Raw genomic sequence first — 16,755 nt, forward strand, 5'->3', positions numbered from 1 at the left:
AACTTTTATCTACAGTGGTTTACAAATATGAGCAGTCTGATCCTCAACTCCTGAACCTGGGAAACAAACGGGTATTTTTACCCTGAACTGTGACTTCCAGGCACTTTTGACCACATTAGTTTTTCTGTTGAATGATTCATAAAAGATGAAGAAAAAGAAATGTATTTCAGATATATCTCAAAAAGCTCATATTTAGTTTATTACAACATTCTTCCCTGTTTTTTCACCCGTTTCTATCGAGAAATCTAAGAATATTTTTGATATAGTCTTTCAAAACAAGATTTCCATTTATGTTTCACCTTTTCTGCTCATTACATCCAGAAATCAGCTGTTTATAACCTGACAATATCATTAGCCAGCATGATTGAAGTTTTGACATCTCAATCTGTAAGGCCGCAACTGTTTCCTGCAACATTCTTAAACCTTCTTGTTGCATGGCGAATCACTGGTCCTGAACTGGGTTTGAAATGACAAAACTACCAAATATTGCAGGTAAAGGCTTGCTGTTTTGTTGCTGTGGTATCAAAACAAACATCAGTGTGGTTTGATTTTTACTACGATAAAATCAAAGATTAAATTCCGGTGACATAACCCTAAACTGTAGCCTTTCAAAACAACATTTCTATTTCGTATTTCACATTTATCTGCTTGCAACATCTAGAAATCAGCTGTTTATGATTGGTTTACACCATGAGCTGTCCTGGTTAAGCTACAACAGCTCGGTTTACAAGTCTGCAATTGTTTCCTGCAACATTCCTAAACCTTCTTGTTGCATGGCGAATCATTGCCCTTAACTGGGGTATAACTGACGAAACTACCAAATATTGGGTGTCAAAGCTTGCTGTTTTGTTGCTGTGGTTTCAAAACAAGCATTAGTGATGTCTGATTTAACTTGAATCATGTTAAGTTTACATTTTGGTATCATGACATCCCTACTCCATGGCTTTTCCTACCTAAAACATTTTACTACCTTAACCAGGGCGTAGTCAGTTTTATTTTCGCTGCAGTGATTCTGGATGCTTTTGGAGAAATATAATGTGGTGCTTATTGTCTGGGCAGCTGATCAGAAATGTCTTTTTCTGTTGTTTTGAAGGGCAGTAACTGTGTATTTTGCTGCTTTATTTGAGGATTTGTTGGTCTGAGCCTGGCAGACAAAACTCAGGGACAGAATATGAGGAGCAGTCTTCGTTTGCTGCTCCTAACAGATCACTGTGCCCCTTTAAGCATGTAAAAATATAAAAACCCCACATATTTACAATCAGCCGTGATGTTGGCGGTGGGTGATGAGCCAAAGTGGGTCACAGCGTTGTAGTGTGTGACCACAGCGGGTCGATACGTTCAGCCTGCAGGCGGACTTCTCTCTGCAGAGTCCTCAGAGTGTGCGACCGGCGACTGCAGCTGTACACTCTTATGTAAGACACCATTGGGATGCTATTATTAGCTGCTACCGAGGCTCCAGAGACAGCCGGGGTGGGTGAGACCAATGCTGCTGCCTTCAACTTCACATGTCGGGGCAAAAATAGAAAAAGCTTTGGATCGAAGTCACTGAGAGGCCCCTGAACACACGGCGTGACCTTAGAGCTGATGCTTTGAAATCATACAGAGCTAGAGTGAACCAATCGGGAGCCTTGACAGCTCAGGGTCAAATGGTCTGAGGCTGCTGTCCCTCATTTCCAGGAAGAGTAACCGTACAAAAAGGCTGTGACAAACCGAGCAGACGTGGAATAACTAGAGGCAACACAGGCAGACAGTTTTTTCCTCTCTCGCTGCCAATGTCTGGGTGAAAGAGCTTTAGCTAAACTCCACACAAAGACCACAATCAATGACCAGTTATCAAACCAATCTCTGTCCACTGGAGATATATCTCTACGCTCCAGCAGGTGGCAGTCATCTGGATTTTGTTAAACTGGTGAATCACCTGAGTACAGTCAGTGTGTCTAGAATTCTGTTTTATAAAAACACCTGTGTCTGGTAGGCCCAGAGAATGGACCCTAAAACCAAGAGAATGGGGCCCTGATAAACCCAGAGAATGGACCTGATAAACCCAGAGAATGGACCCTGATAAACCCAGAGAATGGGGCCCTGGTAACCCCAGAGAATGGACCTGATAAACCCAGAGAATGGACCCTGATAAACCCAGAGAATGGACCCTGATAAACCCAGAGAATGGGGCCCTGATAAACCCAGAGAATGGACCTGATAAACCCAGAGAATGGGGCCCTGGTAAACCCAGAGAATGGACCTGATAAACCCAGAGAATGGACCCTAAAACCAAGAGAATGGGGCCCTGGTAAACCCAGAGAATGGACCCTGATAAACCCAGAGAATGGACCTGATAAACCCAGAGAATGGACCCTGATAAACCCAGAGAATGGACCTGATAAACCCAGAGAATGGACCTGATAAACCCAGAGAATGGACCTGATAAACCCAGAGAATGGACCCTGATAAACCCAGAGAATGGACCCTGATAAACCCAGAGAATGGACCCTGATAAACCCAGAGAATGGACCCTGATAAACCCAGAGAATGGACCCTGATAAACCCAGAGAATGGACCTGATAAACCCAGAGAATGGACCTGATAAACCCAGAGAATGGACCTGATAAACCCAGAGAATGGACCTGATAAACCCAGAGAATGGACCCTGATAAACCCAGAGAATGGACCCTGATAAACCCAGAGAATGGACCCTGATAAACCCAGAGAATGGACCCTGATAAACCCAGAGAATGGACCTGATAAACCCAGAGAATGGACCTGATAAACCCAGAGAATGGACCTGATAAACCCAGAGAATGGACCCTGATAAACCCAGAGAATGGACCTGATAAACCCAGAGAATGGACCTGATAAACCCAGAGAATGGACCCTGATAAACCCAGAGAATGAACCCTGATAAACCCAGAGAATGGACCTGATAAACCCAGTGAATGGACCCTGATAAACCCAGAGAATGGACCTCATAAACTCAGAGAATGGCCCCTCCTCAGCTATGATTTATTTATGATTTTAATGTAATTTTTAATGTTAATTTTGCCATTTTTGCTACTTTTTTGTCAGTATTTCGCCGCTGTAAACCAATTTTTGCCACTTTTTGCCCTCTTTAGTCTCACCCAGTCCCTGTGTAACCTGAGAGAGCTTGAGCATGATTGTTGTATAAAATAAATTAAAAACATCCAAGGGTGTGATTACTGTTCCTGGTCATTAAAAGACCAGGGTGTGAGCTGATTGGCTGTTGAAATGACTGAAATACATCTGCTGGTCACTGTAAGGGAGTTGAGCTGAGAGTAGCTGGAACTTCACGAGCAGCCAATCAGACGTTAGATGAAGGTTGATGTTATTTTGGGTTAATAATGTTTGTTTGTGTGTTTCAGGACTGCTTTGAGGATGCCTACGACAGAATACCTGCGTGAGTATAATCATACATTCTCAGTGTTAATGTGGTTTTATGTCGAGAGGAAACGCCAGGATGCCTTTTCACTTCCTGTCTCTATCTCTCTGGGATCAGCCACTTCCTGTGCTAACGTGTAGATGCATCACTGCTGTGTTTTATTTTTCTGCAGGGCCTGTCAGATGGACCTGCAGACGGCCATCCAGGAGACTCAGTGCGCTCTGAATCTGGTCCTTAACAACAAGTTCTCTGAAGCCCTGGACCTCCTAAAGCCATGGTAACCATGGCAACAGGCTTATTTGTTTATTATGTAAAACATACTGCAGTGTGCTGCTCTGACTGCACACTTTATGCTTCTGGTGTGATTTTACCTGTTAGTACTGGTCTTCTTTAAACTGGGTAGTATGGAGATTCTGGTCTGGTTTTTAGTGATACTGGTGCTGATGGTTCTACCATAACTTTATACCTTTTACAGGATTTACTACAGCTGGTCATTTTAATGGGTGAAGGCAGTAAGACTGATGGAATTACTGCCATGTCTAGAATGATGCTCTTAAAAATGGATCTGGTTATGTTTTCACAAGTAACCATACGATATAATAGAATATGATACTAGATAAGAGACGAAAATGTGTGGAAACGATAAGATACAATACATCACCAAAAAAGTTGGGGCACCCCTGTTGTGCTACTGTAGCTCGGATCTCATGCACCATACTGGTCCTACTGGTTCTATCTGCACTGGTCCTGTTTTAACTGGTCAGATCTCACAGTATACACCAGTGTTACCCAACCCTGCTCAACCAAAGAGCCAAATTGTTGAAAAATACCTTTGCAAGAGCCCCAGTCTAAGTGGTGAAGCAAAAACAGCTTGAGGTATAATAACAATTAGTTAAAGGTAACAAAAATAGTCAAAAAAAACAACCAAAATGGGTGAACAGGGGTGAAAATGGGGAGGAAAAGTAGAAAAGGGGTCAGAAAGTAGCAAAATATGGGTGAGAAGTGACAACAAAAGAGTTATAGGTGACATACAATTGTCCAAATGTGGCAAAAAATGTGTGAAAAGTGACTAAAATGGGCAAAAAGCAGTCAAGAGTGGCAAAAATGGGCAAAAAATAGGAAACAAGTGGCAAAAGGTAGCTTAAATGGATGAAAAATGGTAACAGAAATGGGGAAAAGGGGCAAAAATGGGATAAAAGTGGCAAAAAGAAGTGGCAAAAATGGGCAAAAACTAAGATAAAAGTGGTATTTAATGAGAAAAGGGAGCTTAAATGGGCAAAAAATGTGAGGAAAAAATGGTGAAACGGGGCAAAAATGGGATGAAAGTGGCCAAACATTGGTAAAAAATTGCAAAAAAGTGTCAAAATGGTCAAAAAAGTAGGAAAAAGTGGTATTTAATGCCAAAAGGTAGCTTAAATGGCTGAAAAGTGGTGAAAAAATGGTGAAAAAAAGGGCAAGAAAGTGTCCTTTTTCAAGGTTTTTGGGGAATAATATTTCAAATTACAACATAAAAGAGCCACATGTGGCTGCAGAGCCACAGGTTGAGTATTACTGCTCTACACTGTGTGTGCAGGTGGAGGGACAGCATGTACCACGCTCTGGGCTACAGCAGCATCCTGGTGATGCAGGCAACAATGACCTTCGAACACAGAGACATCCAGACCGCCATGGCAACCATCAAAGAGGCATTAAACACCTGTCAGAGGTGAGAGAGCCGACAGCTGGTGGGTGGATGTAAAGAAACATGGTGCAAACCTCCACTGATGGGGGTTTTACATGAATGTAGATTCAAATCTTTCTATAAAACGTTGGATTTATGAAAGCTCTGCTCACATCAGATCAGCAGAAATTGTCATATCACAGTCGCTTTTACTAATCTGTTTATCTCTGTCTCAGGTTCAGGAAGAGGAACTCCGTGGTGGGATCTCTCTCCAGTCTCATCAGTAAGCAGTCCAACCTGCAGGAAGGTAATAAACTCCTGTCCGGCCCATGCATTTTGATGGAGGTTGCAGGAAAGAGCAGAACATATTAAAATTATCCTGACTCATCGTATTTGTCTTTGCAGAGGAGATGCATGCAGAGATCTGCTACGCCGAGTGTCTGCTGCAGAAAGCCACGCTGACGTTTGTGCAGGTCAGAACTGCTGATGTTCTCGTCTGTCAATGTCAACTCTCAATGTCAGAACTCCACACTCTGAAAAATGCATTATATAACCAGGTATCAGTCATGACTCAATAACAGCGAAACAGTCACAGAAAGGGGAGCTATAGAGGCAGATTCCGTCACTTTTTATTCCTTCCCCCAAAAAAGACGCCATTTCCCACAATGCATCTTGATTAAATCTCTTTGTTAAGAATCCCCTAGGTGACAGTAGACAAAACATGGCATGCCCTTTTATTTTACAGTTCTAGCACTGGCCACTAGGTGGTGCTCACGTAGAGCAGGCTGTAACTCAGGAAAGGAAGAAACATTCTTTGTGGATTTTCAAAGTTAGTTTTCCTCAAAGTTAGTTCAAATTTAACTTAGGAGGCCTTAAAATATCTAGGATTACTGAAACAATAGAGATGTTTGATTAGGGTTAGACATATTGACAGTGCGTTTTGTTATTTTTCATCCTGTTGCTACAGTCGTTTAAATTCATGTTTATTCTCATTAATCTACACTCAGTCCTCCATCATGAGGATCGTATTCTTACTAATGCATCCTCTGAGCAGGTATTTATTGATTTATACCAGCATATCGTGTCAGATAAGTAATATCTGATACCAAACAGAGCTGATGAAGTGTTTAAAGTTGTTGTGGATGATGCTGATGCTGCTGTTAGCTAATTAAATCCACTGTAATGTAATCCTGTTTGTCTTCACAGGATGAGAACATGATTAGTTTTATCAAAGGGGGCATCAAGATCAGAACAAGCTACCAGATCTACAAGTGAGTGACTTTTTCTGACCGTCAGTTAGTAGTAGTATTGATCTGATCAATAATAAAGCTGTGGTTGATTATGAGTGGAAGAATGGAAACTAAAGCTTTTAAACGTCGTGTTTTGTGAGATAATCGCGTTTTATTCTGCTTGACACCGTGCTTTATGGCATTCCTCAGGGATTGTCAGAATGTGCTGAACGTAACTCAGGACCTGGCGGGCCAGTCTGATTCGTTCAAACAGTTTGAGGGCGGAGTCAAGCTCGGCATCGGCTCCTTTAACCTGGTAGGTTTAAACATCTGAGTACTGGTTTGGTTTATTTGCCCTGACGAGTTTAAAGATAGCCCATAAATCACTGATCATCAACTGGCGGCCCGAGGAACAAATCAGGCCCCCCAAAGCTTCCTGTGCGGCCCCCAGAAGACCATTAAATTCAGAAAAGGAGGAAAAGAAGATGCTTTGGTTTTAGGAGCGTCTTTTGGCTTCAACTTTCTACAGCTATTAAATCTGTCCAAAAAAAATGACTATTGAAGAAGAGGCAAAAATTTAAAAAATGGGTTGTTAGTGGCAAAAATGGTGCAAAAAAGAAATGAAAAAGGGTTTAAAAAGTGGCAAAAATGGATACAAGAGTGGCACAAAGGGGCAAAAATCTGCAGGAAAAGAGGTAAAAATATGGCAAAAAATTGGTAAAAGAGGAAAGAAGGGCAAAAAGTATAAAAAATGAGTTATTAGTGGGGAACATGATGCAAAAAGAGAAGAGAAAAATGGTTTTAAAGAGGCAAAAACATTGCAAAAATGGCCTGGCAGAGTAGTGAAAAGCAGTTAAAGAGTGGGACACAGGAACAGTCATTGGCTGAAAAGTTGCAAAAATGGGTTGAAGATTGCCAAAATGGGCAAAAGTGGCAAAAATTGTTTTAAAAGTGACAAAAATGATCAAAAATAAGTTGAGGGGCAGAAAATGTTGCAGAAATGTCTAAAGAAGTAATGAAAGGGTTAAAAGTGTCAAAAATGGATTAACATTAGTGCTTAATCACCATTGGGGAGGGCCCATTATTTGGGATTTTCAGGGACCCGGACGATTCTGGGGGCCAGCCTGTCTCTTTGTGGCCTGCTGCATTATAGATAACAGGGATAGATCTCACTGTAATACATAAACAATTCCTGTGTTTTGAAAGAAATAGAAATACTAATACATTAATATTTTAATCAGACCAAAATATGTTTTTAATTTTTTGTTTATTTGAAAGTCCGACACCCAGAGTCTCTGTAGAGAGTAAACCTGGCCCTTGTGCAGATGTGGTTGATGACCCCTGCTATAAATAAAACAGTGGTTCTTAACCCAAAACCTCCTGAACGAGAAAGTTAAGTGTCATTTTCACAAGTTTTTGTGGTTTAACCCTTGAAAGCCTGAAAACACAAATTATAGCCAGAAAATTCGAATTTTTTGGAACTGAAATTTTTATTTCACTTTCTACTGAAATCCAAAAAAAATCCAAATTTCCACAAAGTTTAACATATATATTTTTTGTAACTCATTTGATACATTGGGTGTTTTTGGTAACTGATAATCCACTTGAGGGCATTTTTATCATTTTCAGATTGTATTCAGAAGGGTTTTTATTTTATTTTTTTGTAATTTATGATCATATTGATTACATCAGTGGTTCTCAACCTTTTCAGCCCAGGACCCCAAAATAAAGGTGTAAGAGGCTGGGGACCCCCTCTATACCTGAAGGTGGTTGAACACAGCCATGAACATTCAAGAATAGTCATGTGGACACAAGGTCACCCTTGAAGGGGATAAAAAATAACCATGCTTACCAAAGACGCAAGTATATTTTTGATTCATTTGTGTGGTAGATAGCCTTCTTAAAATGGGTTTAGATCCCTTTTGTTAAAAACAGAAATAAAATGGGTTAAAAATGGCTAGAATAGGTTAATAATGGCAAAAATGGCAAAAATGGTGGAGAAGGTGGTCAAATTGGATTTCAAAAGTAGCAGAAATTGGTTGGAAGTGGCAAAAAAGTGATTTAATTGGCAAAAAAATAAGCAAAAAGTAGCAAAAATTGATTAAAGTGGCAGAAATGGTCATAGATAGTGGTAAGAGGAATTAAAAAGTGGCTGAATTGACACTAAATTGGCAAAAATGGCTGGAAAATTTGGTGAAATTAGATGAAAAATTGATATAAACTGGCAAAAAGGGTTAACTAAGACATAAAAATGGGCAAAAATTGGCTGAAATGGGTTGAGCTGGTAAAAATCAGCATATCAAATAGTGAAATGCGGTTGAAATGGGCATAAAATGTGGTAAGAAGTGGTTAATAGAGGCAATAATGGGTCAACAGGGACAACAACAGATGCAAAGTGGCAAGACTTGGTTTAGAAGTGGCAAAAACAGGCCGAAAAAAGTGTCGGAAAGGATTTGAAATGGGAAAATAGGTTTTAAATGGCAAAAAAATGTGTTAAAATTGACAAAATTGGTGGGAAAAGGTGAAAAAAATGGGTAAAAACTTAGCAACATTGGTGTAAAGTGGCAACAGTGTAATTTGGAAAATATTTTCAGCTGTTTTTAGAGCATCTTGCGACCCTCTCTCAGTGTTTCGCGACCACAATGGGGGGTCCCGACCCTGAGGTTGAGAACCACTGGATTAGATAGAGGTATCATAAAAGGGGTTGATGAAAAACTTTTCAAAAAAATTATAAAAATGTTTTTTAAGTGGCAAAAATGTGCTAAAAAATAAGAAAATGTGGTTAACACTGGCAAATATAGTCGTATAAAGTGTTGAGAGGGGTTTATAGTGGCAAAAATGGGTCAAAAGCTGCAGAGGCAGAAAAAGAGGTGAAAAGGGGTTTTAAAAGTGGCAAAAATGATAAAAATGGGAGATGAAAAGGGGTAGAAATGTAGCAAAAATCAAGTTAAACTACCAAAATGAGGTAAAAGTACAAAAACGGGCAGAACAAGTTGTGAAAATGGGTTAAAAGTGGTTGAAAGTGACAAAAATGTGCTTTACAAATAGAGAAATGCAGTTTAAATGGGCAAAAATTGGCAACAAAGTTGGTTACAAGGGGGTCAACAGCCCTAACCCTAACCCTAACCCTGCCCTAACCCTACTATTCTGGTTAAGAATAGTCAAAGCAGTCAGAAAACGTGGTGAGAAGGGGTTAAAAGTGGCAAAAGAATGGAGGGAGGGTATGAAAAAGGGGTGAGCAAAAATGGCAAGAAAGTGCAAAAATTGCTGAAAAGCGGCAAAGTGGGTGGGAAAGTGGATAAAGGGGTTAAAAAGTGGTACAAATAAGTAATTTCAACTTCAGATCCAGGAATAGCTTGACATACATTTCAAGTCTAAAATGACATAAGGTTTTAGCACAGTAAAACTCTTGATTTTTTTAGCCATGAATAGGAGAATATCATCAGCATATCAGTGTATCAGCCGTATAAACAGGCTCCCAGTTTCATGGTAAATCAGTGCTCACTGATTTAAATTGTTTAATTGCTCTGTTTTAAATGTTTCCTGTCTCTGTCTTTCAGATGTTGTCTCTCCTCCCTCAGAGGATTTTGAGGTTGTTGGAGTTCATCGGATTCTCAGGAAACCGGGTCAGTATGAAACTATTTTAGATGCTTCAGATTCAGAGAAGATCATCAGAAGTAAAGTTATGTTTCTGACACCACTCTTCTCTGTAAATAATGCTTGTGTTTAACCTGTGTTTCTGCAGGGCTTTGGTTTATCCCAGCTGAGAGAGGGAGCCTCCAGTCACAGTCTGAGGTCCATCCTCTGCGCTCTGACGCTGCTCTTCTACCACACCTACGTCTCACTCATCCTCGGTAGGAAACACATGTGACCGTGTTCTGCTATTGTTTAGTTAAAGCACATTTAAGTGCCCCTCTGGATCCAGGCTTGTATCTGAAACATTCCTGTCTGACTGTTTCTAATGCTGAGAACACGCCACATGCTAACAACATTACATCTGAAGATAATCTTGTTTTTGTGTTTGATCAGGAACCGGAGAGGGGAACCTGGTGGAGGCTGAAGCTCTGCTGGAGCCGTACAGACACAAATATCCCAAGGTACATCAGCCAGACAAAACAGGAAGCTAAACTTTATAAATCTGCAGAAATAAGGAACCAGACCCAAAAAATATATTATGTTTTATACGTATACTGCAAAAATAAATAAATGAATAAATTTCTCTAGATCAAGGATTAAAAGGTAGAAAATATCTAATTAAATATATAAACAATCTGGCTGTCATGATACAGTCATGGACGAAAGTAGTGGCACCCCTGGAATTTTTCCAGAAAATTCACCATTTCTCCCAGAAATTGTTGCAGTTACAAATGCTTTTGGTATATATGTGTTTATTGCCTTCATGTGCATTGGAACAACACAAAAAATCTGAGGAAAAAAGACAAAACTGACATAATTTTACACAAAACTCAAAAAATGGGCCAGACAAAATGATTGTCCCCCTTTTAAAACTGTGGGTAAATCATTTTATTTCAAGCATGTGATGCTCATTTAAACTCACCTGTGGCAGTAACAGGTGCTGGCAATCTAGAAATCACACCTGAAGCCAGTTAGAATGTCTAAAAGTTGACTCAGCCTTTGTGTTGTGTGCCTGTGTGTGTCACACCAAGCAAGGAGCAGAGAAAGAAGAGCCTGTAATTGTCTGAGGACTTACGAAGCAAAATTGTGGAAAAATATGAACAATCTCAAAGTTTTAAGACCATCTCCAGAGATCTAGACATTCCTTTGTCCACTGTGTGTAATATAATCAAGAAGATTACAACCTATGGACGTGGACGGAAGAGAAAAACTGACAAAGAATGCAATGCAGGATAGTTGGAATGGTGGATGAACATCCTCAGTCAACTTCCACACAAATTCAGGCTGTCCTGCAGACTCAGGGTGCAAAAGTGTCAGCTGGGACCATACGTGGTCATCTGAATGAGATGAAGCGCTATGGCAGGAGACCCAGGAGAACCCCACTGCTGACAAAGAGACATAAAAAAGCCAGACTGGAGTTTGCAAAAATGTACCTGAGTAAGCCTCAATCCTTCTGGGAGAACATTTTATGGACAGATGAGACTAAGGTAGAGCTTTTTGGAAAAGCACGTCATTCTACTGTTTACAGAAAACAGAATGAGACCAACAGAGAAAAGAACACAGTACCTACAGTCAAACATGGTGGAGCTTCAAGGATGTTTTGGGGTTGTTTTGCTGCCTCTGGCACTGGGTGCCTTGACTGTCTGCAAGGAATCATGACATCTGGAGACTATCAAAAGATTTTGGGCCACAATGTTGGGCCTAGACCCAGAAAGCTGGGTCTGGGTCAGAGGTCATGGGTGTTCCAGCAGGACAATGACCCCAAACAAACCTCAAAAAGCACCAAGAAATGGTTGGAGACAAAGCTGGAGAGTTCTGAAGTGGCCAGCAATGAGTCTGGATCTAAATCTCATTGAACACATATGAAGAGATCGCAAAACTGCTGTTGCAAGAAGCATCCTTCAAATCTGAGAGACCTGGAGCAGTTTGCAAAAGAAGAGTGGTCCAAAATTCCATTTGAGAGGTGTAAGAAGCTTGTTGGTGGTTATAGGAAGTGATTGGTTTCAGTTATTTTTATCAAATCAATATTTTTAACATAATCAAAATTTTAGTACTGCATCTTTAAAAATTTTACTTTTAAAAAAACTGAAATATTTGGTGTACTTTTTGAGGATTTTTTTTTTGAGTAATATCATTGAAAATTTGATAAGAAATCTTGGGGGTATCTCCTTTTTTATGATTTCTTTAAATGGGAAAATGTATTGAATTTGAAATATTGTGAGGACTTCCTTTAAATTTATCCTGGATTTTTTTTTTTTAACATTTGGGGGAATTTTTGGGGAGAAATTTTCCACATTTTCCATGGATTTTGCAGAAATTTGAGAATTTTATTGTGCATTTTTGGGTGGAAATTGCTTTATTTGTTTGAACTTGCTTGACCATTTTTAGAAATTTGCCCATAAGTTTTTGTTGTTTATTTATTTATTTTTTTTTATGGTCAGTTTCATTGAAGCATATGGGATATATCAAAAGACATTTGTGAATTGGATTTTTAAGAGATTTCACAGAAATGTTTAGTACTGTCCTAGCAATTTTCAGGAATTCCAGGTGATTTTTTTTCTTTTAGAAATTTCTAATAATTTTTAAGAAAATTTTCTAAGACCTGAAGAGGTTTTAGTGAAAGAACATATTCTTAGTCAAAATGACTTCCTACTAGTAAAGAAATAAATATTTCTTTTATTGTGCAGTAAGAAAGGTCTATTGCTGTCCAAACAAAAGCTCAGGTCTCAGGAGGTTATTGTGGAGTTATAACAGCCTCCACTCTTCTTGGAAGGCCTTACACAACATTCTGGAGTGTTTCTGTTTAAATGTGTGTCCATTCATTCTGTAGAGCATTTATGAGGTCAGGCTCTGATGTTGGACCAGAAGGTCCGGCTCACAATCTCTGTTCCAGTTCATTCCAAAGGTGCTGGATGGGGTTGAGGTCAGGACTCTGTGTCTTTCTAGTCCTTCTTTGGTCTCTGGGCCACAGTCCTGCTGGAATAGAAAAGGACCTTCTCCAAACTGTTGCCACACAGTTGGAAACATAGCATTATCCAGAATGTCTTGGTCTGCTGAAGCATTGAGTTAGTCTTCACTGGAGATAAGGGGTCTGAACCACTTCTGTTTGTTTGTTTCAGGGCTCCATCATTCTCTTCTACTCTGCTCGTATCGCCACACTGCGAGGAAACTTTGAAAAGGTCTGAAACGTTATAATTTGTATCTACATTTACCCTTAATGATGGTATTTGACATGAAACTCACCCTTAGCATTAACCTGATGAAATCTTGACCATACAGTCAAGTCTGAGTCCTCAGAGAGCTGTTTGAAGGGGTAGAACCCACCTTAACTTTCAGATGATCAAAGTCCAATAACATTACAGCTGGATTTATTCTATTGTGTTTCAGGCCCGGGCGAGGTACGAGGAGTGTATCAGCAGCCAGCAGGAATGGAAGCAGATCCACCATCTTTGCTACTGGGAGCTGATGTGGACTCACTCCTACCAGCAGGAGTGGCAGCAGGCGTACCACTACGCCGACCTGCTGTGCAAAGAGAGCCGCTGGTCCAAGGTGAGCATGCAAACCACGTACGGGTTTAATACCTGGAAGGGAAAGTCGGGGCCTGATACGTAAGGACTCTACCTCCCACTACTCCCACTGCTAAATGGATGGATCGTTAGACTAAAGAGAAGACCAGCTTGTTGTCATATCCAGATCCAGCCGACAACGCCAACTATCCTCTATTTAGCCTTGGTGCTAGCCTTGGTGCTAAATGTTTAAGAGATGTGCCTGTATTAAAGCTTTTCCTTTTGCAGGCAAAGCAAAGAGGATTTACATCAACCATAGCAAAAGTCAGACAAACCTCGTAACTAAGAACCAGTTAAAAGTGACTTAAGAGCCAAGTTTAATCCACTCTTTTTTTTATTTTCAGGCAATTTATGTGTACCAGAAAGCAGCCATCCTCAGTATGATGTCAGAGGAGGAGGTGAAGAAGACGGGGGAAGACATCGTGGAGCTCTTTAGGTTAGTAGACCACTTTGTTCATCATTGATGTAACTACAGTGTCATCTCAAGTGTGAAAAGGCTCTGCTCTTCTTCATTCATACAGGGATGTAGCAGTGGAGTGGTGTTACTTTTCCTATGTTTTAGTTGGACAGTTAAAGACTTGTTCTTTTTTACATTCTGTTTTAAAGATAAGGGAAGGGGCACTAGGGGTAAAATATAAGTACATACTCGTTTATGTGCACAGGCAGGTGGAGGGGCTGAAACAACGCCTGGCCGGGAAGTCGATCCCAACAGAGAAATTTGCAGTGAGGAAGTCCAGACGCTATAAAGCTGCTAAGCTGGTCCCGCTGGTCATCCCTGCACTGGTATACATACACATTTATGGTCATCACCTTCATAAGTTTATTACCGATTACTTTAACAGCTGTTGTCTTTCTGTAGGAGATGATGTACGTTTGGAATGGCTTCACCATCGTCGGGAAGAGAGCCGACTCCACCGAAGCTCTGCTGATTACCATAGAGGCGGCTGAAGAGCAGCTACGTAACGACTCTAGTGAGTTTAAGACTAGAACTCTGCTGCTTTACCTCATTTCTAACCAATTATTACAGACATGAGATGTATTCTACAGGATTCCTTCATTTACTAGCTTTTTCATAAGCTGTTAATAAAGGACATTTAAGAATCTGTAAAAGGAATTGAGCCGTATGCAGATGATACTGTTAAATATCTGTTAGATCTATGGATTCTCAGCTAACACATCTGTGGAGCTTTTCTCTAAATATGAACCAAATCCTCCAGTATATTCTTTTATCCATGTCACCATGAACTGAGTTGGATTTAAGGTAAAGTGGGCCTTACTGCAACAGCAGTTCCAAAAAAGCTGGGGCGCCATGTAAAATGTGTATAAAAATCAAATCTCATAAACCCATATTTTATTCACAATAGAACATAAAAACATATGAGATGTTGAAACTGGGACATTTAACAGTTCATTGAAAAATATGTGCTTATTTCTGATGGCAGCAACACATCTCAAAAAAGCACGGACGGGCAACAAAAGGGAATCAGAATCAGCACCTCCAAATCTGAGGCCATGGTCCTCAGTCAGAAAAGGGTGGAATGCCCTCTCCAGGTTGGGAATGAGATCCTGTCCCAAGTGGAGGTGTTCAAGTATCTCGGGGTCTTGTTCATGAGTGAGGGAAGAATGGAGCGGGATCAGTGCGGTCTCTGCATCGGTCTGTTGTAGTGAAGAAAGAGCTGAGTCGAAAGGCGAGGCTCTGGATTTACCGGTCGATCTATGTTCCTACCCTCACCTGTGATCATGAGATGTGGGTTGTGACTGAAAGAACGAGATCGTGGATACAGGCTCTCCCTTAGAGATAGGGTGAGAAGCTCGGCCATCCAGGAGGGAACCACTGCTTCTCCATGTCGAAAGGAGCCAGATGAGGTGGCTTGGGCATCTGGTCCGGATGCCTCCTGGACGCCTCCCTGGCAAGATATTTTGGGCAGGTCCCACTGGAAGGAGGCCCCTTGGAAGACCCAGGACACGCTGGAGAGACTATGTCTCTCGGCTGGCCTGGGAACACCCAGGATCCCCCGGGAAGAGCTGGACAAAGTGGCAGGGGAGAGGGAAATCTGGGCTTCCCTGCTAAAGCTGCTGCCCCCATAACCCAACCTCGGATAAGCACAAGAAGATAGATGGATGGGGTAACAAAAGGCTGGGAAAGTAAGTGATACTAATGGAAAACAGCTGGAGGAGCATTTAACACCAGTCAGGTTTATTATCAACAGGTCAGTAACATGACTGGGTATAAAAGGAGCATTTTAAAGAGGCAAGGTCTCTCGGAAGTAAAGATGGGCAGAGGTTCACCAGTCTGTGAAAGATTGAGTCTATAAATTATGAAACAATTTTAGAAACATATTCCTCAATGTAGAATTGTGAAGACTTTGAATATCCCACCATCTACAGTCCATAATATCATTAAAAGATTCAGAGAATGTGGAGACATCTATGTGAGCAAGGGAAAAGGTCAGAGGTCAAATCTGGAAATCTCTACATGGGCTCAGGAACATTCCAGAAATCATTGTCTGTCAGCCCAGTTGGCCGTGCCATCTACAAATGACAGTTAAAGCTGGATCATGGAGAGAAGAAGCCGTATGTGAACAGGATCCGGAAACACCGCCGTCTCCACTGGGCCAAAGCTCATTTAACATGGACTGAGGAAACATGGAAAATTTTTCTGTGGTCAGAGGAACCAAAGCTCATTTAACATCGACTGAGGCTACAGGGAAAACTGTTCTGTGGTCAGAGGAACCAAAGCTCATTTAACATGGACTGAGGCTACAGGGAAAACTGTTCTGCGGTCAGAGGAAACCATGGACGCTGTGTTCTGTTGACTAAGTTGTACTGGCACCAACCACAACAACACTTTTAACATAAATATAAAGTAAACACAGTAGGACAGTGTCTCCTAACTCTATTTTGCTCAGCCTTGTACGTCTTTTTCCTCTCGTTCAGACCCGTCAGAGTTTCATCCCGACGACAGCTGCCTGGTCCAGATGTTGAAGGGTCTCTGTCTGAAACACCTGGGCAGGTTACTGCAGGCTGAGCTCTGCTTCACGCAGGTTCTCTCCAGGTAACACTCAAACACAGACGCTTCAGCCTCTGTCGTCTCCTGGAGGTGTGACAGAGATTAGATAACGTGTTTGTGTTTGACTTTCAGTGAGAGTCGGATCAGATACGATCACTACCTGATTCCTTTCACTCTCTATGAGCTGGGTCTGCTCTACAAGCAGCAGGGAGACTTCACCAAGGCCACCACCTACATCGAAAACGCCAAGTAAGTCCAGG

At 41.1% G+C, this 16,755-nt stretch overlaps 1 protein-coding gene across 1 annotated transcript in view; it reads left to right on the plus strand.

Moving 5' to 3' along the window:
• The window catches only part of LOC121504509 (tetratricopeptide repeat protein 39B), a 35,576-nt gene that overhangs the window by 13,373 nt on the left and 5,448 nt on the right, over nucleotides 1-16,755 (plus strand). The window contains exons 2-18 of the mRNA XM_041779322.1: nucleotides 3,378-3,412; nucleotides 3,567-3,671; nucleotides 4,968-5,099; nucleotides 5,291-5,361; nucleotides 5,460-5,527; nucleotides 6,261-6,325; nucleotides 6,494-6,599; nucleotides 9,844-9,909; nucleotides 10,029-10,137; nucleotides 10,313-10,380; nucleotides 13,039-13,098; nucleotides 13,307-13,468; nucleotides 13,830-13,921; nucleotides 14,148-14,268; nucleotides 14,345-14,456; nucleotides 16,423-16,540; nucleotides 16,628-16,744. Of these exons, the coding sequence (XP_041635256.1) occupies nucleotides 3,378-3,412; nucleotides 3,567-3,671; nucleotides 4,968-5,099; nucleotides 5,291-5,361; nucleotides 5,460-5,527; nucleotides 6,261-6,325; nucleotides 6,494-6,599; nucleotides 9,844-9,909; nucleotides 10,029-10,137; nucleotides 10,313-10,380; nucleotides 13,039-13,098; nucleotides 13,307-13,468; nucleotides 13,830-13,921; nucleotides 14,148-14,268; nucleotides 14,345-14,456; nucleotides 16,423-16,540; nucleotides 16,628-16,744 (1,607 nt within the window). The remainder of the gene's footprint in view (nucleotides 1-3,377; nucleotides 3,413-3,566; nucleotides 3,672-4,967; nucleotides 5,100-5,290; nucleotides 5,362-5,459; nucleotides 5,528-6,260; nucleotides 6,326-6,493; nucleotides 6,600-9,843; nucleotides 9,910-10,028; nucleotides 10,138-10,312; nucleotides 10,381-13,038; nucleotides 13,099-13,306; nucleotides 13,469-13,829; nucleotides 13,922-14,147; nucleotides 14,269-14,344; nucleotides 14,457-16,422; nucleotides 16,541-16,627; nucleotides 16,745-16,755) is intronic.

Source organism: Cheilinus undulatus, linkage group 22 (assembly GCF_018320785.1).
Source record: "Cheilinus undulatus linkage group 22, ASM1832078v1, whole genome shotgun sequence".
In the NCBI taxonomy this organism is placed as follows: Eukaryota; Metazoa; Chordata; class Actinopteri; order Labriformes; family Labridae; genus Cheilinus; species Cheilinus undulatus.